This window comes from Nelumbo lutea, chromosome 4, assembly GCF_056320005.1.
Source record: "Nelumbo lutea isolate HS-2025 chromosome 4, American lotus-T2T, whole genome shotgun sequence".
Classification (NCBI taxonomy): Eukaryota; Viridiplantae; Streptophyta; class Magnoliopsida; order Proteales; family Nelumbonaceae; genus Nelumbo; species Nelumbo lutea.
This window is the reverse complement of record NC_142687.1, coordinates 18,360,343-18,383,906: the sequence shown is the minus strand read 5'-3', so window position 1 is coordinate 18,383,906 and position 23,564 is coordinate 18,360,343. Positions and strand designations below refer to the sequence as shown.

Here is a 23,564-nt window from a genome sequence, read left to right as displayed (position 1 = left end):
TAAAATGTAGGGTATGCCACCGGTTTCAGGTCAATGATTCGATTGTCCAGTTTGAACGAATGACCCATTTTAATAACAAAAATTACAAAATCATTTTGACCATCGGTTTTTGGGTCAACAGTTTGATGGTCCAAATCGAAGGGACGGGCCCGTTAAGCAATATCATACGTGTGCGATATCCATTAAGTAGTATCATATGTGTTATGTCATTCGAGCGTGTAACTCATACGACCCAAAAACGGAACCATTCTATCCATTGGTTTTTGGGTCGACAGTTCAATCGCCCGGTTCAAATGAACGACCTATTCTAACAACAAATTAAAAAAAAAGGCCAAAAACCATTGAACGGGTTGATGGTTCGACTGCTCAGATCAATGGGCCGTTGACCGATTCAATGGTTTTTGGCCAATGACCGGGATTGGGGTAAAATGGAATTGGTTGTCTGGACGGCTCCCAATTAAAAATAAATAAATAAATAGCAGTTCAGTCATCCAGTTCGATGGACGGCCAAAAATTGAGTGTATGAGGCGTCGCAATAACAGAAGTCCGTTCTTTCCACTTGGCAAAATATGTAAATCAAATATCAGGTAGAAGTAGTAATTTAATGAATGGATGAATATATCTAACTCTTTAACTCTTTAAGCAGAAGAGGCGTCGCAAGAACAAACACGGACAACGCTCATTGCATGATTGGTAAGTTCAAGTATCTTGACCCTGTGTTTAAGTTCGTCCAGTTCTCTTTCCAGGCACACCACCCTCTCCTTCATCATCAGGCTCTCTTCTTCCAGATGTGCAATTTGATCTCCTTGTAATTTTGGTAAAATGATCCTAGAGTTCTTCTGCGGCTGCCAATGCACCAGACCATCCATCATTCCCTCCTCTTCCTCTTCCTCTTCTTCCTCTTCCACTCTCTGACAGCTCGATGAGACTGACTCGCCTGTTTCTTCGCTCCATTGGCACAACCCCAGAAATCCTTTCATGGAGCCATAGCCGTCGAAAGAAGATAAATGGAACCCATCGGAATCGTTGTGAAGGGGAGAAGAAGAGGTCACAGGGTGGTGGTTTGTTTCCTTGGCTTTGATAATGTAGGACGTGGTGTTAAGTGGAGCGCTGGGGACATGGAGGAGGGCATACTGATACTGTGCTTTCTTCAACTTATTTGTCGTGGTGAAATGATGGGGAGCTCTCCTTGCCAGACATCTTCTTGGCCATCTCTTTGGCCTGGGCTTCTTAACAAACCCTCTTGTCGCTTTTCTCAGCTAGCTTTTATTTATTTCCTAAACATGATAATTAAAACTGAATTAGAGATCTGAATTCTGAACAGGGTATACAATAAAACTACGTAATAGCTAGTCCCCCCCCCCCCCCCCCCCACACCTTTTCTTTTCATGTTGGGCTCCAAATTCACTGTTTAAGATGAATAACAAAACGGCAATACCGAATTCTTAGTAATAAATGCAAGGGACAACTGTCAGTCATATGATCATGATGCAAATATTTCTTCATGGGATATAGTAAATACAAGTCAGATTTTTTGTCAACGCAATTGATCTCCTTTGTTTCCAGACTTTGAAGAATCCCACGTTAACAAAATACGTGAAGGGGCAAGAATACGTAACTGGGTATACCGAAAATACGTGGAAATCCAGGAACTGGGAACTCGGGGACCGGGGGAGTCGGGGGACTTTTTCTTTTCGTAAGAAACAAGTATTCGTTCTCTCATCTTGTAATGATTTGATTTTGAAATTTTGAATGAATAAATCATAAATGAGAGTACCTTCTTGATCAAAAGTTTCGCTGTTTCAGTTAATAAACGATTGAATTGGGCAAAGTTTTGAGATTTGTACTGTACCAACCGGAACTTCATTAAGACCTTCGATAATTATCATGATTAATAAGAAATAATAGGCAAGGACAAAAAAAATTGGGGGGTCCTCAATTCTCAAGGTCTCTTGTATGGACAATTGATCCTCCTCCCCCCATCATCCTCTGCTACATGCAAAATTAAAAGAAGCAAATACTATATGAAATTAATCTTAATCACGCTTTCTTCCTTTCTCTTATTGGGATGCAAAATTAATTTATTCCATCTTTTATGTGAAACAATGAAAACTGCTCAAGAAAACGCGCCCTTCACGGTTGCAATGGCACTGCGTCTTCCCAAATTCGGCCATTCTTGGGCCCCTGTTAATGCAGATCAATTTAACCCCCTCCAGGGCGGAAAAGTAAAGAGCAATAAAAAAAAAAGAAGAAAATTAAGAGTAAGAGATTCTTATTGGGTTTTAGTTCAAAGAGATAGAGTGGATGGAAGTGTATTGTATTGAGGCATTCTAATCACAAGGAGGAAGGAATGTTAAACTAAACAATGAAATTATTATCCCCCACCTGAAACCTAATCGCCTAAATGCTTCGTCTTTATTGAATCTTTGCTTCAGGCCGGCTCAGTGATGAGATTGATCGCATGAATGAATGGAACATAAAAATAAATATAGACTTATAGACCCCCGAAATTAGAAAAGATGAAAAAGAAAACCGATGAAACCCCGTTCAAAACCTCCGAGTAAAGAAATCAGCAGCGGCTTCAGCCAAGCAAAACACGACTCTCCACAGCAGTGATAGCAGCGTCACCAAAGACGTTAGGGATGGCATGGAATTATTTTTATACACTCTCTCTGTCTGTCTCTCTAGAAAGAATTGTAATAGGTCTTCTCTCTCTTATCTATTTATTGTTTTGTTTTGTTATTTCTGAATTTTGATGGCATATGGATTGTCTGTCAACTAGGAAGGGGATTTAGGGTAAAGATGAACGATAGACGATGAAGAGACTATTGGACATACGTGGATGTAATCCACAACGCTTTTAAGTTTATCGCGTCAATAGGACACTCTCTCTCCGCAACCGATGGCGTTGGCGTGACAACTCCCATTGCAAGATCACGACACCCTAAGCCCTGACCGCACTCCAAAAGAATCGAGTCGAAGCAGTTCTGTCCGCACATGCGCTCCAACACTGTGGACCATATTCTCCACATCCACTGATCCACGTCCACGTCCACGTCCACTCGTTAAACGTACCCGAGGGAATGAATTTTAACTCCGTATAGAATGACCTATAACTTGCCACCTGTCCCATATGCTTGAATCATCTGATCCACCATCAGTTGGGTCTTATCACGTAGATCTCGCGAAGAAAAATTTATGTTCGGAAGATTAGATCATAACCGCCTGATCTTACAGGATCAGGGTGTAATGGAACGGTGAACAACTTTAAACAAGTGAAGCCCTATTGATAAACTCCAGATGATACAACAGTCTACCGACAATGATCATTCCTGAGATAACCAATGTCTTGGCTCGGACCCATTCATTTGTGGGTGTCAATTCTTCAAACCTAGGCCAAGTCACAGGAAGGTCCAGCTAACCTATAACCATTAGGCCCATATCTGCAAATCAAATTCAATTGTTGTAGCGTATGTAGTCTTTCCTGCGAACCAAACACGTTCATGCTTAAAACAAATGAATGACAGTCCAAATAAAAATTGCACTGGTGCAAATTGAGACGGAATGTGCTCACAAAAATAAATGAATAAATAAATAAACCGTTCCAATACAGTGATACACTTCTAACATGATCTGTGTATACATCTCCCAATGAGACGGGGCTCACCATGTCTGCGGTGTGGACACAGATCATGTTGGAACAGTTTTTCTTGTGAGCAGATCCAAACTTGTGTAAATGCATGCAAGTGCAAATAAGTTGTGTAAATTCTAATTTATTTTTACTCCAGATTTGACTTTTGTCTTACTTGCTCGTGAGAAAAGATGTGCTCCTCATAAGAAAGAAAATGGGATAGGAGGGATTATTGGTTTGGGGACTGAGGTAAGAAGCAAGATCATGTGACCCCTCTTTATATGAGAGAATTGATGTAGGAGGGATGTACAAATTTTGCATACAATGTTTAGGATGCAAAAAAATGTGCATTGTTAGTGCAATGAGACAAAAAAAAAGTACAAATTTTGCATCAGATTGGAATGCAAAAATAATAGTTACAAACAAATGGATACAAAACTGAACCAGGTGTAAAAATTGTATATGGTTCAGGTTTGCACCCAAACGAACAGCCTAAGTGCAAAAACATAATATGAAAGCAAATACCAAATTTCAATACATAAAAGAATATGTATTTAGCTATTTCTAAGGTCTGAGGTTCTGGGCTCCATATGTAATGTAAGAAATATGGAACTTCTCGCCCACTTTCGGTGGTGCTTTGCTTGATCGCAGCAAAACTAATAAATAAAGGTTAGGTAGCGGTGCGGTATTGTTCACTAAAATTTCTGGACTCTGACGTTGGAACAGGTGAGGTAGAGGTTGAACATCACAAGGCTTTTGATCCAACACCAACTGCGAATTGAGACCCATCAAATGGTCAAGGGAGGGTTCTCAGGCTCGGTTACTAATTGTCTTGTATCTTCGTACAGACATAGCCATAGCCCAAGCCAAGAAGCTCAATCCAACTATCTACTGCATACACAGTGGACAACATGCGTGCAGCAATATTTTATATACCAAATTCTTGGACTTCCCCCTGCACCACCAGCGTTCCTGAAAATTTTGCACGCTTTCAAAAACACCATCAACGTTAGATACAATTTTAGTTGCTTTGAATTGATATTATCCTTCCGGGGACTTGGTTCACTCAAGGAATCATATTCCAACTTCCATCTAAAGCACATTACAGCACTGCAATATATGAACTCCTAATGTAAATATACAAGTACCAAGTACTACTGTACTGATGAATATTAATACAACAATGCCTTCAGTAAACAAGTCTCATAATCAAGATTACAATTACCAGAAGCATGATATATAGAAATTATCACAGGTTCCTCAAGTAAATGCACACATCTGCCAATCTGCCATTGGGTAGTGGCCTTTATCTGCCATTGAGTTGCTGAAGATAAAACTGACTTAAATCAATCCTTAACTGGTATACGACTTCTCAGCAGTCCTAATCAGCAGACTGGCCAACATGGTCCACAATCACATAATGAGAAGAGGGCAACCAACTTTTAGACTGGTGGTGAATGTAACATGATCTTCCAGCACAAACTACCCAACCTGAGTCCTCAATCTTTAATTCCTATTTCCCCCTCAAGGCAGCTCAACTGTTTTTTCTCCATGCATAAAAAGTTACCAATCCAAGCATCAAATAATCAATTATTAGCTTCATATAATCACAGAAAATAAAAATAAAAAAATTGTAGAAGCAATAGAGATACAACTAAACATAACAGAATTTTATGTTTTTGTTTCTGAATGTGTTACTGTAAGATTATACCACAAAGGAACAAATAGCATGTCTAAAAACAAATCTAATCTTAGAATGCAAGGGATACTTACCCAGATCATTTACTTAAATCTTTGAATTACATTAATGCAGTCCCTCGATCTTTTGCTACTTCTTCAGAAAGTACATACCATCTCTCAATTCAAGCTTCTCCTCTGACACAAGACCAGACAAGAAGCTTTGCAGCTGCTGCAGTGACTTGTCATAGGGAGGATCAGCTACACAGAACATCTGGATGAAATACCCTTATCAGACTCATTCATCTGGTTCTTGTTCACAAACACTGGATAACAATACTTTGATCAAGACCTTTAGTTACCTTGAGAGTATTATGAATTCGATCCAATGCCATGCTGCCAAAATTGGTAAGCATCCCCATGATAAATTTCTGCAAGAATAAATAAATTTATTAGATGAAACCATCTAATAAACACATATCTCTTTGGTTGGTCATTTCATAAACTTGTTTTCATTAATTAAAGTACAAGTTTCTTAAGAATTCAACACTAACAATGCAATGAGTTATCCTTTAATGGCTGATATTGAGCTATTAGATGGCAGCACAAAATATGACCATATTATCCAAAACGTTAATCTATAGACAACACAGAGAGGTTGTCCAAAAAATTATGGACAAAGAAGATAATAGGAAAGATTTTACATGTCTCTTCTATGAAGAAAGTCATGATTGTAATTTTTTTAAATGATCAATCTTCTAAAAGGCAACAATCATCATATCTCCTATTTTAAACAACACACCAATCAACTTGTTTAATAAAAAGAAACAAACAGATGAGCCTTCTCTGATTTCTTATATATAAAAACCAAAACAAATTTAAAATCATATAAGCTCTTAATACTAAGATAAAGCTAAAATTATGGCAAAAAGATGGTTTTCTCAATAAAACAAGATGACAATGTTTCTGTGAATCAACAGATACCCTAGAACTGTAGTGCCATTTGTTTTTCAATTGTCCAAAGAAAATGGGGAGGGAAAGAAAAACAGAAGAAAAATTTAAGACAAATGGAATTTAAGTTAGAATGGATATAAAAATTGAGCCCAAAACAATAGGCTGCACAAAAACTGTATATCATGAAAGGTGCAGATCATAAACCTCATATACAGTCATCTCTTTCAGTATTTGCTCCTCAACAGAGGCCACAGATCTGTCTCCCTCCTCATCACCTGCTAGAAGCTCCTCACAGGTCCCACTGTTAATGCCATTCTTGTTAGCATCAATCATGCCATCTACAAGGGTAAATGTATGGTCATCTGACCCTGCACCTGATTCTGCAATGATTCCCTGTGCAGCCCCCCAAATAAAGAACAGAAGAGAACAGTAAGCAACAATTATTTCTTGATTAAAAGGGACGACCAGACATACTTTGCTTATCCAGAAGTTTATCCTTCGATTTAGTATATCCACAGATACCCCAATAGTGTCTGCAAGGTTCTTAGACGTCCAGCTGAACACACATGATATAAATATTATTAGAACATAACTTGAAAAATCATGGAAAAGCATCAATTCCAATATACCATGTTTGATCTTGAAATTGCATGATGATTGCAGCATGCACTGGAGCCACTGTGAACTGCACCGCTCGATCTTCAAATTGCAACTCCAACTGAAACAGAAGAATTGACACAAGTAAGCAGAATATTCATGGAGGAAAGAGAATAGAAAATTTCATATTTTGTTTTCTGTAATACAAGATGATCTCCCCAAGCTTCTATTTTCCAAGTTTCATCTCATAAATAATATCAATCTTGGAAATGGACAATAAGTTCTCTCTTCAAGTTTTGCAAATGGCTAACCTTAATTGTACCAAGATTTTTCTTCCACAGTAGCTTCCGAGGAGTCTTGATTTCATTAAACCTTTTCGCATAATCAGAAAGCAATTGATCCACAGTCTCAGGTATGTTAAGTGTTTCTTCCTGTCATTTCTCTGATGTCATTTAGTGCAACAAGGCCATTGAACTAATGGTGACAAAATTATTCCAATATCAAAGATATTAAAAGGAAATTGATAATTAAGAAAGACATGAACATGTACGTGTCAAGATACTGTCATTTCTACATAATTCAAAGAAAATTCAGTAGAAATATTGTGAAGAGATTCCACAACCAAAACTTTCTGAAGCGATTCTGAAATTCAAATATATAACGAATTAAAAATAAATAAAAAGTGAATGTGCAACAAGGCCATTGAACTAATGGTGACAAAATTATTCCAATATCAAAGATATTAAAAGGAAATTGATAATTAAGAAAGACATGAACATGTACGTGTCAAGATACTGTCATTTCTACATAATTCAAAGAAAATTCAGTAGAAATATTGTGAAGAGATTCCACAACCAAAACTTTCTGAAGCGATTCTGAAATTCAAATATATAACGAATTAAAAATAAATAAAAAGTGAATATGCTGTGAAAGAAAAAAGGTAAAGGGTAAGTATATACATATGCACATTTGTACATTGACACATGTATGTATGTATGTATGTATGCATGCATGCATGTATAAATGCTTATTGTGTTCAAAAAGCACTGTACTGTATTGTTTCAAATAAAAATTTCTGCTGACAAAAATGCTTTGGAGCGCATGCGTTAGAATTGTCATGGATTTGGTAAGGTGGGCAATATGGTAGTATTTTTTTCATTATGAAATTGGATAGGAAACTGTACATAACTATTTAACAAAAGCTTTTAAACAGTCATGAACACAACCAAAGATGCACTTGATGTGTCTATTGAATGGAAGATGTGCAAATTAACTGCCACACAGAAAGTGCATCTACCCACAATCTGAGAGGTCCCTGTAGCTTGATTTCCATCATAATTTACTCTTCTACAACTTCCATGTGGTTGGCTAGTAAGTGGTATTAGTTCTCCTAAAGTTGAACAGCATTTGTCTTCGCAAGTTCTGATATCAATACAAAAGGCATTTCTAAAGTCCTCGCTGCTCGACTAAAGACTACCTTGCCCTTGTCCATCTCTCAGAACCAAGGAGCCTTTGTGGAAGGGAGACAAATAGTGGATCAAATCCTAGTGGCAAATGAATGTGTGGCAGCAAAGAAAAAATAGGGAGGCAAAGGTCTGATATGTAAATGGATCTAGAAAAAGCTTATGGCATGGTGGACTGGTCCTTCCTATTGAGTCTCTTGGAAAAGATTGGCTTGGATGAAAGATGGAGAATGTGGATCAAAGGTGGTGTTAGCTCGACACACTTCTCAATCCTTTTAAATGGGGTAGCAAAAGACTTCTTTCCGGCAAAAAGAGGACTAAGATAAGGTGATCCCCTTATCCCCCTTCTTATTCACCTTTGTTGCTGAGGTTTTTAGTAGGCAAATCATCAAGGCTGATCAAGAAAATCAGTTTAGGGGTTGGAGGATGGGTAGGTCGGAGGTAGTGGTGTCTCACTTGCAGTTTGCAGATGACATTATCATTTTTTGTGAGAATTGTGATGAACTTAGTTTGAGGAATCTAAAATCTTTAGTGGACAATTTCCAACAGATTTCAAAAGTAAAAGTTAATTGTGTAGATGGAATAAACTTGGAAGAGGGTGACATTCAGGCCTTGGCAAGTTTACTAGACTATGAGGTAAAAAACTGGAGTCTAGAGTATCTAGGTATGCCCTTGGGAGGAAACCCAAAATCAAAAAGCTTCCGGAAACTACTTCTAGAGAGATTTACTAAGAAGCTAGCTACATGGGAAGAGAAGTTGTATATCCTTGGGGGAAAGAATAACCTTGATAAATTCCACCCTAGCAAGCTTGCCCACTTATTTGCTTTTCTCTTTTAGGATCCTGGTGAAAATAGCTAGATAGTTAGAAAAGATAATGAGAGATTTTTTGTGGAACTAGGAGAAGAAAAGAGAGACCATTTAGTGAAATGTGAACAAGTCTGCAAACCCAAGGAACAAGGTGGCCAAGGTATAGGAAACCTATTGAAGAAAAATATGGCCCACTTAGGAAAATGGTTATGGACTATCTAGGAAGAAAGAAATCAAAGAATCTTCTCAGAAAAAAGCAAATCAAAGGAAGAAGTGATTGAAGCTATAAAAATCAGATCTACACATTGGGTAAAAACTATGGAACTTTTCAGGAATGTCTCTATAAATGACATTCTAAGGAATTGGACTGAAGTGGTACAAACAGATTCACTCAGAGAAAATGTGAAAATGGATTAGAAACCACCTGCACCAAATAAACTAAATCTGAACTTTGATGGGAGTTTCTTCGGTAACTTGGGAAGAGCAGGTATAGGGGAAGTACTCAGAAATCACCAAGGAGCAGTTGTGGTACTATTCTCAGGACCAATAGGCATTGGTGACTCAATAATTCAGACTGGAACTCAAGCTCTCCTGCAAGGCTTGAAAATGGCTGAGCAGATTGGAGCAACCAAATTGGAAATTGAAGGAGATTCACTCCTGGTCATATCTTGGGAAAAGCAAATTAGTTGAGCACCTTGGAAGCTCAAGTTTATCTTCAGAGAAATTGACTTACTTGCAAGGAGGTTTAACTCTCAGTTTGGATGGGTAAAAAGGACAGGAAATGGTTTGGTGGATGCCTTAGCCAAACAAGGAGCAGATAGACTGACTTTATTCTGGGCTAAACTGTAATCGGTTGTAATCTGGGTCACTACATTGCTGAAACTCTAGAACTCTTGTACTTTAATCAGTAACTAATGAATTAGTAAAAGTTTCATTTGCTGATAAAAAGGCATTTACTAGTAAAAGGCTGAAATCTCTTTGGTATTGGCTTTAAATATCTATACTGGATTTACCAGTCAAGTGAAACAACCAGCTAATCTTTTCGGAAAACATATTCCTGACAATTGAGCATGTTTCAATTGAATCAGTGTGGTGCTGTGAAATTGATCTTTAGTACTGACATACAAGTAATATTTTACTTCCCATTTCCTTCTAGTATCATAATTCTAAGGGCTACAAGCACGAACTTCCATTCATTCTTATCTTCATCCATGGATATTCCAAATCTAATTTTATCTAGGAAAATAGCTCATCAATGTGCATTGATTATAAAGTCTAAGAGGGTGAGCATTGACATTTCAACAAGGACAAGCTTTTTGTTAATGAGGTTGGACATCTTTATTCTGAGACAAAATCTTTCTTTTCTTTTCTCTTTTATCAGTCCCAAAACCTGGAACTAGTTAGAATCAATTATATTAACTATGGTTCTATAATACCTGGATTGGGGGCCAAAAGTTTGAAGATATGATTGTAGCATCAAGAAGATCCAGAGACAAAGCCTCTCCTTGCTCAGCACCTGAGGACAGACAAACAAATCATATTTGCACATTTCCAGTGGGTAAATATGATTACTTGGTAAAAAGTGTCAACTGTACTAAACTACTCAATGATAAGTTCAGAGAGTGAATGCATATTTAGAAAATAAGTACTTCTTTGTAATGGCTGTTTTATGGTTGCTTTTATATTGGTGTTAGTCCTCTTAGAGTCAATCAAATCATTCAGCATAATTTCACACTTCTGCATGCTGCTCTCACCAAAGTGTATCTGAAAAATGATAACAGGAAATGAACATCTTAATACACAAGTCAAACAGATAAAAAAAGAAGAGCAAACTTCTAGTTACAAGTAATGAGTTCAATATCAACAGGAACTTCACCTTAAGAAGTTCTAGAGTACGGATCTCTGAATCAATATCATAATCAGATTTATTCAGAAGTTTTTCAGCAAGCATAACACGATATTCACTAACTAGTTGATCCTTTGAACCTATGATGCCAACAATCATTCCAAGTATATCAATCTTCCTTCTGTTTCTGCTACCCTTTAGTGGGTCAGCCTCTACTGGATCAGGCTCCCAGCTGAAAACAAGAATAGAACTCCCATTACAAATATGTACTTTCTAACAATATAGGAACTCTCCAAAAGATATCCGTAGAATAAATTAACATAATCCATAACCTACAATTAAGTAACATACCGCTCAGCATTGATCCAGGCTTGCTTGTCATCAGGGTTGAAATCGTCTTCACAACCAGCATTCTCCTGATTTTCTTCATCTCTATTTAACTCTTCAAGAAGGCTATCTCCAGTACTTCCAGGTCCATTTGGATTTCCTCCGGTCCCATCAGTAAGCATGGTAACAATGCATTTAATGGTATCTTTTCTTCCCCTTAAATATTCTCTTATTGGTTCACCAACTGCTTCAAGGAAAACACCAGTAGGATCTATTGTACGCAGTGCTTTGATGGTTGAAACATATTGGTGTAATATGTCATTTGTTGAGGCACCAGCAGTAAGTAAGCGATATTGCAATGAAGAAATAAATGAATCAACGAGCTTTGAATGTTGTCCAGTATATTCGAGACACTGCTTCAAGTCTTCAATTGCAGGAGAGCTGCAATGCCCATAGCAATCATATAGGTAAATAGGGAAAATTCCTCAAGATATGCCCAAGAGGTAACTTGAATGAAAGGTAATTCACTATTTTGGTTGGATCCACTAAAACAAGTTTTTGATGTCAGAGGTCATTTTAACATACTAGATTTCAGAAAATACATCATACATACTAATGAACAAGGCCCATTGAGTTTTATCCAGTAATTATTTCTCTCAAACCTCAGATCAAAAAAGTGGGTTTCTGTTTGGGATTTCAAATAGAAAAGGTCATTACCCAATGCTGGTCCCAGCTATCTGGGGTGGGAGGAGTAGCCCGGCTATGGACCTAATCTTTATTTATTTATTTATTTATTTATTTATTTTGCACAACGCAGCCACTCTAAAGACTCAAACCTGCATTCTCATGCTTTTCAGCACAAGATTTTACTATAGCACCAAGCAACAGTCCCTCTGGGATTTCAAATCCCATCTATATAATTAAAGGATACTTCTGTATGTTTTGAATTTTTTATAGGGATGCGCACCATTCATTAACTTCTTTTTCTTTCTCTCAATCTTGTTTCCCATTCATTAATTTCATAACAGGCAACCCCTTCTAATCATCCTTGTTTACTATTCATCAACTTCTAACCCTTACCCACCATGCAACCCCTTCTTTCGATCTTGTTTCCTCTTCAATAACCTCTAACTCTCACCCTCACACAACCCCTTCTCTTAATCTTGCTTCCTGTTTATTAACTTCTAACTCTTACCCTTTCTCCCCTTTTAAGCCCTAATCTAGACCATTAGTAATCTCTGATAACCTAATGCACATCCTTCCACAAGTTACTAGTTATACAAAAGGAGCTCTCGAGTGGAAATACTGACTTACTGACCTCCAAGCTTCCAGGAAGTTCATGCTCCACCAGGAATGTCATCAGCATACTTATAAGAGGAACTGGCCCTAGATGACCCTAGCCTTCTTGTCTTTTTTTTTTTTTTTTTGGTTTACACAAAGCTCAATAATAATAAGCACCAGCATGGTAGGATGCTTGAATTAACACCAAAATTTCCAGTAGAATTATTTGCAGTATTAATATACCATGTCAACATGCAAATATAAACCATGAACAATGTATCCAATTTTACAACTCATTATAGATCTATCAAAATCTGCTGCTATGATGAGAGTTTAAGGCAATGAAAATGTAAAAGAAGTTACCTTTCAGGATAATCAACAATTATCTCAAAAAGCTTGGCTATTCTTAAATCTTGCAAAGTTTCATAGGCAAAATACTCAAGGCGTAACTGCCATCTGACAAGTCCTTCAGAGGGAGTATTAATCCCATAGTAGGATGATGAGGGGTGTGAAGCCAAAGGTGATTTCATACCAGATGAAGGGCTATCATAACTAACTGAGTCACCAAGATAAGCAAGAAGTGCATATAAGAACTGGAGTGGGACAGACTGCAAGAAAAAACAACAGTATGTTAAAAGCAGCTAAAAGTAAGATGAAGAGGGAAAATAACTGATAGAAAATATGCAGCCCATGGCATAAAGCATCTGCATGTTCCCAGCCCTAAATTCCTAAAAGCATGCTCTAAGTGCAGGCTTCTTCGTGGTAACCAAGGGGAATGATCAATTATTGTTGAACTTTTGGTATATTTCCTTGACATCAAAATATAGCTCAAATAAATCAAACAAAAAATTATTATATAGGGAATCTTGAAGGTACACAATGAAAGAAAAAACATTAACAATTTCCTGGAAGACATCTGAACAGACCAACTGAATACGGAAACATGCATGCAAGTAGAACATCACATTCTATGAAACAAAAGGAATGCCAGATACCAAAAGAAGCAATAAATGGTTGCTTACATCCATGATGAATAATAAACTATTTTGCTAATCCTGTGTATCAACCTTACAATGCATGGTAAGCCTAACTAGTATCCTCTTGTTAACAGTTCAAGAGGATTTGGCAGGAAGTTTGTTAGGTTTCTGCCTAACACAGGTGTTATTCGAGGAAACACAACCTCCTACAAGAAGAAAAGGGAAGAAGTTGGGTAAAATATCTCTGTCCTCATTAGCAATGCTGATATTTATATGAAAATGCTCATGATTACAAATAATAACAGCTTCTGATTCTCGACCACGCTCAATGGCTTTGGCTGATGTGGAGGGATTTGCGCCTGGCATAAACACAATCATATGAGCGCCATGCAGGTTTCATCTTCTTATACTCGGCTATAGTGGCTTTGTCTCCTGGTAGCAGAACACCATCCAGTTGGGCCTGGGCTTTTTCTTCTGTTTTCAGGGTCCTAACATCTCCCCTTCCTCAAGCAAGGCCTTGTCCTCAAGGCTGAGGTGTGGGTACAGTTCCAGCAATGGCTTGTGTGAACAGAATTCAGATCTAGAAGAAACCAGATCTAGGGGTGTCAAGAATAGTCAACCCTCACCCCAAAGAGCCTCTTTACATTAAAGAGATAAAAAGTATGTACAGTTACAAGAATGCCCTTACAGGGCTGAAAGATAAAAAGAACAAATAAAATAATAAATACGATACTGTACAACAAGGACTACTCTAATAATGTACATCAAGATATATCTTCACACTCCCCCTCAAATTGATGCATAGACATCAGCATCAGTTTGCCCACAAGAATAAGATGTCGACTCTTAGCCATGGCCTTGGTGAAGATGTCGGCAATCTGCATGTGAGAGGCAATATGAGGAAGAGATATAGAGCCTACAACAAGGAGGTTTCTAATAAAGTGACAATCCACCTCGATATGTTTAATCCTCTCATGAAAGACTGAATTAGATGTGATCTTGATAGCGTTGGTGTTGTCGGCATATAGAGGGATAGGAGTAGAAGAGAAATCCCAAGATCAATGAAAAGTGACTTCAGCCAAACAATCTCGCTACATGCAGAAGACATAGCTCTATACTCAGCTTTAGTGGAAGACTTAGAGACAGCTTGTTGTTTCTTGCACTTCTAGGAGATGAGAGAGTCACCCATGAAGATGCACCACCCAGTAGTGGATCGGTGAGTGTCAGAGCAACCAGCCCAATCAGCATCAGCATAAACCCTCAACTATATGGATGATGAGGAAGAGAAAAGCAATCCCTGAGAGGTTGTGTCTCAAACATAGGATGATGCGGCGAACTGCAGTCATATGAGGTTGTCTTGGGGCAGAGACAAATTGACTGACGACCTGAATAGCATGTGAAATATCAGGCCTAAACATAGTAAGATAGATCAAAGATCCAACAAGCTGAAAGTACACGGTGGCATCAGGAAGGATGAGGCCTTCAGATTTGGATAGCTTGACATTTAGCTTAAGGGGGGTATCAACATGTTTCTCATCAGTGATTCCAGCTAGTTTGATGAGATCAGAGGTGTATTTTTGTTGACAAATAAAATACCCTCAACTGCTACGATGAACCTCCAAACCCAAGAAGTAAGTGAGAAGACCCAAGTCCTTCATATGAAATGAGTTATGAAGTAAGGATTTCAGCTCTCAGATGTCGTCATGGTCATCCCCCGTTAGAGCATGTCATCAACATAATAGAAGAATAGTAAGAGGAACTCTGATTATACCCGGTTGCAACAACATCCCGAAAGCGCTCAAACCAAGCCTTGGGTGCTTGCTTCAGGCGACAGACACGTGAAGGATCACTGCGATATCCAGGCGGAGGTTTCATGTAGACTATCTCCTTTAATTCGCCATGAAGGAATGCATTCTTCACATCTAATTGATAAATAGTCCAAGAATAAACAATAGAAATGGCCATAAGAGTCCGAACTGTGGTGATCTTAGCAACCAGGGCAAATGTTTCTTCATAATCAATCCCATATTCCTGATTGTATCCTTGGGCAACTAACCGGGCCTTATATCGATCAAGAGAGCCATTTGATTTCAGTTTGATTGTATAGACCCAACGAATTCTAACAATAGAACCATCTGGAGGAGTTGGCACAAGATCCCAAGTGTCATTCTCATGGAGGGCTTGAATTTCGGCATCCATAGCTTCTTTCCACTGAAATCTTCTAATGGCTTGCTAATAAGATCTAGGGATATCTGTGGAAAAAAGTACAGCAGAAAATGAACTATGGTTTGAAGGAAAACCATAGCAGTCAGGAGGTCTAGAGATATGGGTAGAATAACGAAGTGGAATAACTAAACTACTATCTGAAATAGGAGGATCTTGGGTCAAGGTATCACTTAAAGAGGATATCTGAGATAAATGCTCTGGACCGAGCGGAAGGGGGATTGTAGACATAGGAGTCGGGACACATAGCCACTTGCGGGTGAAGACAAGAAGATCTCATAGCAGACTGACCAGTTAATTTAGATCGTTCACGAACAGGAAGATGAACAAAACGAAGACATCCAAAAACATGAAGGCTAGAGAAATCTGGGGGATAACCAAAAAGCTTTTAGAAGGGAGAGGTGTTGCCTAGAACAGAGGATGGAAGAAAATTGATCAAATACATGGTTGTACTAGCTACTTCTACCCAAAACGAAGTTGGAGTATGAGACTCCTATAGTAATGTCCACACAACACTGAGAATGTGTTCGTTCTTCCGTTCAGCTACACCATTCTGTTGTGGAGTTTTTGGGCAACTATGCTGAGACTGAATTCCATGACTCCTCAAATATGCCAAGAAGTCTTCATCTCTATATTCTCCCCTTGAATCTGAGCGAAGGATAGTCACATTGCACTGGAATCGATTTTGCACCATAGTATGAAACAATTTAAATGCACCAAAGACTTCTGATTTGTGTCGTAGAAAATAAATCCAAGTATATCTAGTACAATCATCTATAAATAATACGAAATATATGTACCCCAATCGTAAAGTAATAGAAGTAGACCAAACATCACTATGCATTATCTCAAAAGGTTTAGTGGCATGTTCATATTTATGAAGAAATGGTAAAACATGACTTTTACTCAAACAACACATAGTGCAAGAAACATCAAAAGTATCAACAGGGGGAATTTTATTCTTAATCAAACCAGAGTCAAACAAAAATTTTAACTTTTGGGAATATGTATGACCCAATCGTTTATGCCATAAATCCCAAACATTATTTCTATAACTCAACATAGAACCAGACAAAGAAGAACTAAGTAAAGCTAAGGATGCCCCTGGTTGAGACTTTTCGAACTCCAACACAAACAGATGGCCCAGCCTATGCCCCTTCTCTTTCACCTTCCTAGTGTACCAGTCCTGTATCAAGCAACCATCATGAGAAAAGGTGAGAACATTTCCTTCATCAACAAGTTGACCAACAGAAATCAGATTAGTAGTAAGGTTGGGTACTAAGAGGGTTTTGGAGAGAGGAAAGGATCTGGTTGGTGATAGTTGAAGTAATAATATGTTTATGGTGAGTTTTAGTGGAAGGGATTGGATGGTTGAGGTAGGCTCCTGTCATATGGTTGGTGGCACTTGAATCTATAATCCGAGCATGTGAAGGAGAAGAACAATATACAGAGAACTTACCATACAAGCCAATAGTAGAGAAAGCAGAGGAAATAGCAAAAGATACCAGTTTCCTGAAGACTCACCCTTGGTAGATACAGTGTCTGTCACTAGTCCATCTATTGCCTAGTAAGCCCGGGGCTAAGTCTTTTTCTGAGAGCCCTTAGCTGGTCGGACTGGACAATCTAGAATGATGTGACCATGTTGCTTGCAATAGGTACACACATTCTTCTTCTTACAGTGAGATGCAATATGTCCAAAACCCTTACACTCATAGCACTGGGTTTTGGAGAGGCCTTGGAGGTTGGCTTCTTACCCCCATGAGCAACAAAGGCTGTTTCAGCCCCAACTTCAGCCATCTTCCCATTGAACCCGACTAAAGTGAGAAATCTAGTTTCTTCTCTCAAAAATTCCCCTAAAATAGAATTCATATCTGAAAGTGTTCCCCTACTCAGAATGTTGGACCTAATTATCTCATATTCAGGTCTAAGTCTTATCAAGAACCGAGTCACATTTCTCTTCTCAAAGTGCTTCTGAAGATATTTCACACACTCCACTAGATCTGAAGGTTCAATGTGAACAATCTCATATTCAGCCCATAAATCAAGAAAACCAGAATAATACTCCTGTATCCTCCTATCTCCTTGCTTGTAAGAGAATATTTCTGATTCTATCTGATATTGCTTAGATACATTGGACTGTTGATAAACTTTTTCCAGATACATGTACCAAAGCTGGTTTGGTGACTGTTCCATTCAGATATCCTTCTCAACCCTTTCCCTTAACATAAAAGTCGAAGTGGAACTTCCACATCCCATAGTTATGTCCATTCATCTTTACAGGGATGATATCACCTCTGTCTGAAGCCATTACAGCAAGACAATAGCACAAATAGGGTTCGGCTGAAACTTGAAGAAACTAATCTGAAGTAAAACTTGGTCCAAAGACAAAGTGAAATAGGCTGTAATCAATCCAAGAGAGTCAAAAAACTGAGATAGAAACCCCTTACTTTCACCAGAGATTGTTCAAGATCCAAAACAAGGAAAAGCTGAACACGCAATCTAGAAAAGGAAAGTCTGGGCACAGCAGCCAAGAAGAAGAGTCCAGATCTCTCTTAAAACTTCATGGATTTCCGTAAAAAAATTTCAGAATATGTTGAGAAGGGCTAGGCGACAATTCCTTTCAATTCTTGCTGCAAACGGAGAAGAGATCCAATAAAATCTCTCTCTCTGGGTGCACAGAAAACAGAAGAGGAGTTCCCGGATAGATCGAAAACAGTCCAGGACCACTCAACAGAGCTGTAGGCTTTCGGTAGATCACGAAGGCAAGATGGATCAGAGAGAAGGAAGATCAAAGAGCAACCCGCTCTGATACCATGTGAACAGAATTCAGGTCTAGAAGAAACCAGATCTAGGGGTGTCAAGAATAGTTGACCCCCACCCCAAAGAGTCTCTTTTATATTAAGGAGATAAAAAGTATGTACAGTTACAAGAATGCCCTTACAGGGCTGAAAGATAAAAAGAACAAATAAAATAATAAGAACTATGATACTGTACAACAAGGACTACTCTAATAATGTACATCAAGATATATCTTCACAGCTTGTAATCTTGTATAGCTCCCAAGTGGCTTCCTCAGATGGTAAACCAGTCCAAGAGACAAGAGCTTCCTGAACCACCTTCTTTCCTAATTTTACCCATTGGTATTCAAGGATGCATTGCGGCTTAGTGATGATATGGCCTTCTGAAAATTCTGTTAACTTTCTAGTAACATTGGGCTTGGAGAATAGACTCTTTTTAAGCAGGGAGACGTGGAAGATTGGGTGTAGTTTGGAACTGGTAGGTAGTTCCAGCTTGTACGCCACTGCACCTATTCTTTCCATGATCTTGAATGGCCCATAGAATCTAGGTGAAAGTTTATGCCATGATCTTTTTGCAAGGGATGCCTGTCTATAGGGTTGAAGTTTAAGATAGACAAATTCTCCCACTTGATACTCCACCTTCCTATGCTTCTTGTCATACGAGGGCTTCATACGATGTTGGGCCTGTTTCAAATGGAATTTCAATGTCTTGAGTAACTGATCTATGGCTATGAGAGTTTCCTCAATTTGAGGCAACTGAAGTGGACCCTACTTCGTATGGTAAGATGGGTGGTGGATCTCTCCTGTAGAGGGCCTTGAAGGGAGTGACACCCGTGGATGCATGAAAGGAAGTATTATACCAGAACTCAGCCCATGGCAACCATCGGGCCCACTGTCAAGGCTTCTCTCTTGTGAAACATTGAAGATATGTTTCCAAACTTCGATTGAGAACCTCAGTTTGACCATTAGACTGAAGATGATAGCCAGTAGAGTGGTGAAGCCCGGTACCTTGCAACCTGAAATGTTCAGTCCAAAATCAGCTAGGAAAAATAGGACCCCAGTTAGAGATAATGGCCTTAGAAGTACCATGCAGTTTCGCAACTTCTTTAACATAAGCCTTGGCTACTTGAACTGCATTGTAGGGGTGTGACAGGGCAATGAAATGCCCATATTTAGTTCACCTGTCCACTACTACCATAATAACAGACTTACCTAGTGATGAGGAAAGCCCCGAAATGAAATCCATGAATACTTCATCCCACACTTGGGCTGGAATGGGAATGGACTGGTGGAGGCCAGCGGGAGCTTGAGCTTCATATTTTTGCTATTGGCAAAACCTGCAAGAAGCCATGTATTCTCGGATTTTTTTTTTCGTTGAAGGCCAATAGAAGTGAGCTGCCAGCCGGCAATAAGTCCACAATATGCCAAAATGCCCTCCTAGGGGACTGTCACGAAATAGCTTCAACAATTCTGGAATGATCTCGGAGGCCAAAGGTATCACCATCTGCCCCTTGTAGAGCAGTGTGTTCTTAGTTAGAGAGTACCCTGGATGGGATAAGGAATCTTGGAGTAGGCTGACCCAGATCTGTGATAGAACTGAATCTTCTTGGGCTTCCTATTGGATCTGATCCATAAGGGGAAAAGTGGGCCTGGAAATGCCCAAATGGACCAGCTCTTGCATGCGTGAGAGAGCATCAACCACCTTGTTACTTGGGCCTGGTTTGTACTCCATGACATAATCATAGTCCATTAATTTAGCTAACCACTTCTGTTGTTCAGTAGTGTGGATATGCGGTTCCAGCAAGTGCTTGAGGCTTCGTTGGTCGGTTTGTATGATGAACCGTTTGACCAATAAATAAGCTCTCCATCTGTGAAGTGCAGAGACAATAGCTAGTAGCTCCTTTTCATAGACTGAATTAGCCCGAGCTCGGGGAGACAAGGCCTTGCTAAAGAAGGCCAAGGGCTGACCCTCTTGCATGGGGACAGCACCCAATCCACGCCCGGAAGCATCACACTCAATTATAAACACCTTTGAGAAATCTGGTAAGACCAATGCTGGAGGAGAAGTGACTCAGTGACTGCTTGCTTCAAGTTATCAAAAGCTTATTGGGCCTGTGAAGTCCACTGAAAGGAGTCCTTGTGAAGTAATTTGGTAAGTGGGGCTGCTAATAGCCCGTATCCCTTTATGAATCTGCAATAGTAGCCAGAAAGGCCCAAAAATCCCTGCAGACCTTTTTGTGTCTTGGGTGGGGGCCAATTTGTCATGCAAGCTATCTTGGAGGGGTCTGCCATTACTTCCCATCAGTAACGATCATAGTTGTCAAGGCGACGCCTAGGGTTTAATCAACACAAACATTACTTCAAAACCTGAACCAATAAGTAAGAACAAAAAATGGTGTCCAATCAACACATCTTCCACCTTTTCCTATAACAGAAAGAGGGGTTCAACCCCTACATTTTTTTAATTTTCTTTTCTTTCTTCTTTTTCTTCTCAGGAATATGTTGGAATACGTTGGTTTTCTATACTTTAACATGAAATTTATACTTTTATTATAAAAATTATAGATATTTATCAAGGAAATATGATTATGGAACCTAGGTACCTACCCTAATACATGTTTTTACTTAAAAAAAATCCATTGCCTAGGCACCTAGGCAACTAGGCGCCCCCTATCACCTAGGCTCACCTTGGCGCCTTGAAAACTATGGTAATGATGTGACCCAAATAACCAATCCGGTTCTGTCCAAAGCTACACTTGGATGCCTTAACAAAGAAGTTCTGTTGCCTCAGAAGGTCCAAGGTGGTGGATAAATGTTGAAGGTGAGTGGGCCAGTCTGAACTATATATAGTATATCATCAAAGAAGACCAGAATAAACTTCCAAAGGTGGGGCCTAAACACTTCATTCATCACAGCCTGAAATGTCAGTGGAGCATTTGTCAGCCCAAAGGGCATGACAAGGAACTCATAATGCCCATCATGGGTCCGAAAAACCATTTTGGGAACATCATCAGGGTGGACCCTTATTTGGTGACACACTGACCTTGGATCTAGCTTGGAGAACACCCTCGCCCCCCTTAACTCATTTAGAAGTTTGTCAATTATTGGGATGGGAAAGCAATCCTTGATTGTAATGTTGTTTAATGCCTTATAGTCTACACAAAATCTCCATGCTCATCTTTCTTTTGGACCAAGAGGACAAAGGAGGAATAAGGGTTGTTGTTGGGCTAGATGTGTTGCTTGTCTAGGGGTATTTGTAAGGGTGTACATTAACTAGATGGGATCCGAGGATAATTGAAATTCGGTGGTCCTAAGGCCGGATTGGGGGAGGCTTTTAGGCTCCTGGAACACGTCAGAATATTGGGAGAGGATCTGTTGTAGTTGCTAGAAATATTTTGGATCAGTGGGGTTGATTGAGGTTGGGCCTAAATTCATCAATGTGGGGGTTGAGACCTCAGCTCGGCCTTGAATAAGGACCGCAAGCTCTCAACCCAAGGAGGTTCTGGTGTAATGCCTTGCAAGTGGTGGTGTTCCCCTTGGATCGTAAAGTCCATTGTCATGGCTTCCCAATCACATATCACGGGTCCCAGTTGGCACAACCACTAGACCCCCAAAGCTACATCTGCACCTATGAATTGAAGGGGGTAGAGATCTACCTTAAATGGGTGACCCTGTATCTTTAAGTTCGAGTTCAAGGACACCCCCTCACAGTAGATTCGTTGTTTGTTGGCCACACGAACAGCGAAGGGGGAGGTCTGGTGAATGACTAATCCTAACTTCCGAGCCAATAGTTGTGTAACAAAATTTAGAGCGTTGCCACTATCAATGATCACCGATTTGGGTCGGCCTAGGAGCAGTCCATTTACCTACATAGTCTGAGGGGTCTTTTGACCAATTAGGGCCTATAGTGATATTTTAGGGGTCCCCATAATCATCAAGTCAATGGCGTCTTCCTTTTCTAATGGGTCTTGGGCCCATTTTGGATTCTCTTCATTGTTTGAATCATCAATTTGCCAGAGAAAGGCTTGTTTGGCCTTACACTTATGGCCTGGGCCGAATTTGTCGTTGCAATTATAGCATAAGTCCTTTTCTCTGCAGGCCTACATCTTGACCCAAGTTAGTCGCTTGAAGAGAAGAGTTGTTGGGCATGAGCCCTAATTCTTGGTGTTGGAAGAACCAAGGTTTCCTGGTTTTGGGCTAAGGTTCTTAAAAATGGATCTAGCTGATCGACTTAGCCGCCTGGCTTGGCACAGCTTTTCCTCCTATAGCCTTGCAAGGCCGGTTGTTGCTAGGATGGTAGTGGGTTTCCAAGCCTTGACTTCTAATTTTATCTCCTCCTTCAAGCATCCCATGAAGCTCCCAACCAGAGCCTTCTCAATCGAGTCGATAACTCTGTTTGCTATTTTCTCAAAATCAATTTGGTATTCTCTTATCGAGCTAGTTTATTTGAGTATTTCAAGGGTCTCATCCAAGTCTTCATATGCAATAGGGCCAAATCGGGCACACAATGCCTCGATAAAATCCACCCACGAGCAATGAGGGTGTGAGGAGTTATACCATTAGAACCAAGAGATGGCTTCCCCTTCTAGGTAGATTGAAGCCACAAAAACCCGTTGATAGCCAGGGGTTGAATGCAGGTCGAAGTATTTTTATGCTCTAAATACCTAGGATAAAGGATCCTCACCTAAGAAACAGGGGAAATCCAACTTAGCCGTTTTGATAGGAATTCTAGCCAATCGCCTAGAGGCTTCACAACTCGACGCTTCTTTCTCGTTCCCGACGTTCTTAGATGTGTTGAATTTCTCATACTGAGATACCACCAGCGCCAAAGACTCTTTGATCTCCTTGAGATCTCCTTCAAGTCGATGAAATCTCATCTCCAATTAACCGAGACTGTCCTCCATCGAGGACAACCCAGTGATCAGCATACCGAGCTCTAATACCAATTGTTAGGTTTTTGCCTAACATAGGTGTTCTTCATGG

The 23,564-nt window shown here is 39.5% G+C and overlaps 1 protein-coding gene and 1 long non-coding RNA gene across 5 annotated transcripts in view; both read right to left on the bottom strand.

Moving 5' to 3' along the window:
* Positions 1-559: 559 nt before the first annotated feature.
* On the bottom strand, positions 560-2,802 carry LOC148854311 (uncharacterized). The gene is made up of 2 exons (XR_016094765.1): positions 2,386-2,802; positions 560-1,277 (listed from the first exon to the last, which is right to left on the bottom strand). It is a non-coding gene; the product is annotated as an uncharacterized LOC148854311 (long non-coding RNA).
* A 1,838-nt stretch (positions 2,803-4,640) lies between these two features.
* APC2 (anaphase-promoting complex/cyclosome 2) overlaps positions 4,641-23,564 on the bottom strand; it is a 57,708-nt gene continuing 38,784 nt past the window's right edge. For 2 of the 4 annotated variants that reach the window (XM_088986258.1, XM_088986262.1), the window contains 12 exons: positions 12,947-13,191; positions 11,327-11,743; positions 11,006-11,207; positions 10,779-10,893; positions 10,566-10,645; positions 7,171-7,290; positions 6,892-6,980; positions 6,737-6,818; positions 6,467-6,655; positions 5,671-5,739; positions 5,405-5,582; positions 4,641-5,169 (listed from right to left, as the gene is read on the bottom strand). In XM_088986258.1, coding sequence (XP_088842384.1) covers positions 5,460-5,582; positions 5,671-5,739; positions 6,467-6,655; positions 6,737-6,818; positions 6,892-6,980; positions 7,171-7,290; positions 10,566-10,645; positions 10,779-10,893; positions 11,006-11,207; positions 11,327-11,743; positions 12,947-13,191 — 1,731 coding nt within the window. In that variant the 3' untranslated portion in view covers positions 4,641-5,169; positions 5,405-5,459. Of the gene's footprint in view, positions 5,179-5,404; positions 5,583-5,670; positions 5,740-6,466; positions 6,656-6,736; positions 6,819-6,891; positions 6,981-7,170; positions 7,291-10,565; positions 10,646-10,778; positions 10,894-11,005; positions 11,208-11,326; positions 11,744-12,946; positions 13,192-23,564 lie in introns of those variants that run through there. The other 2 variants (XM_088986259.1, XM_088986261.1) reach the window with 2 other exon arrangements.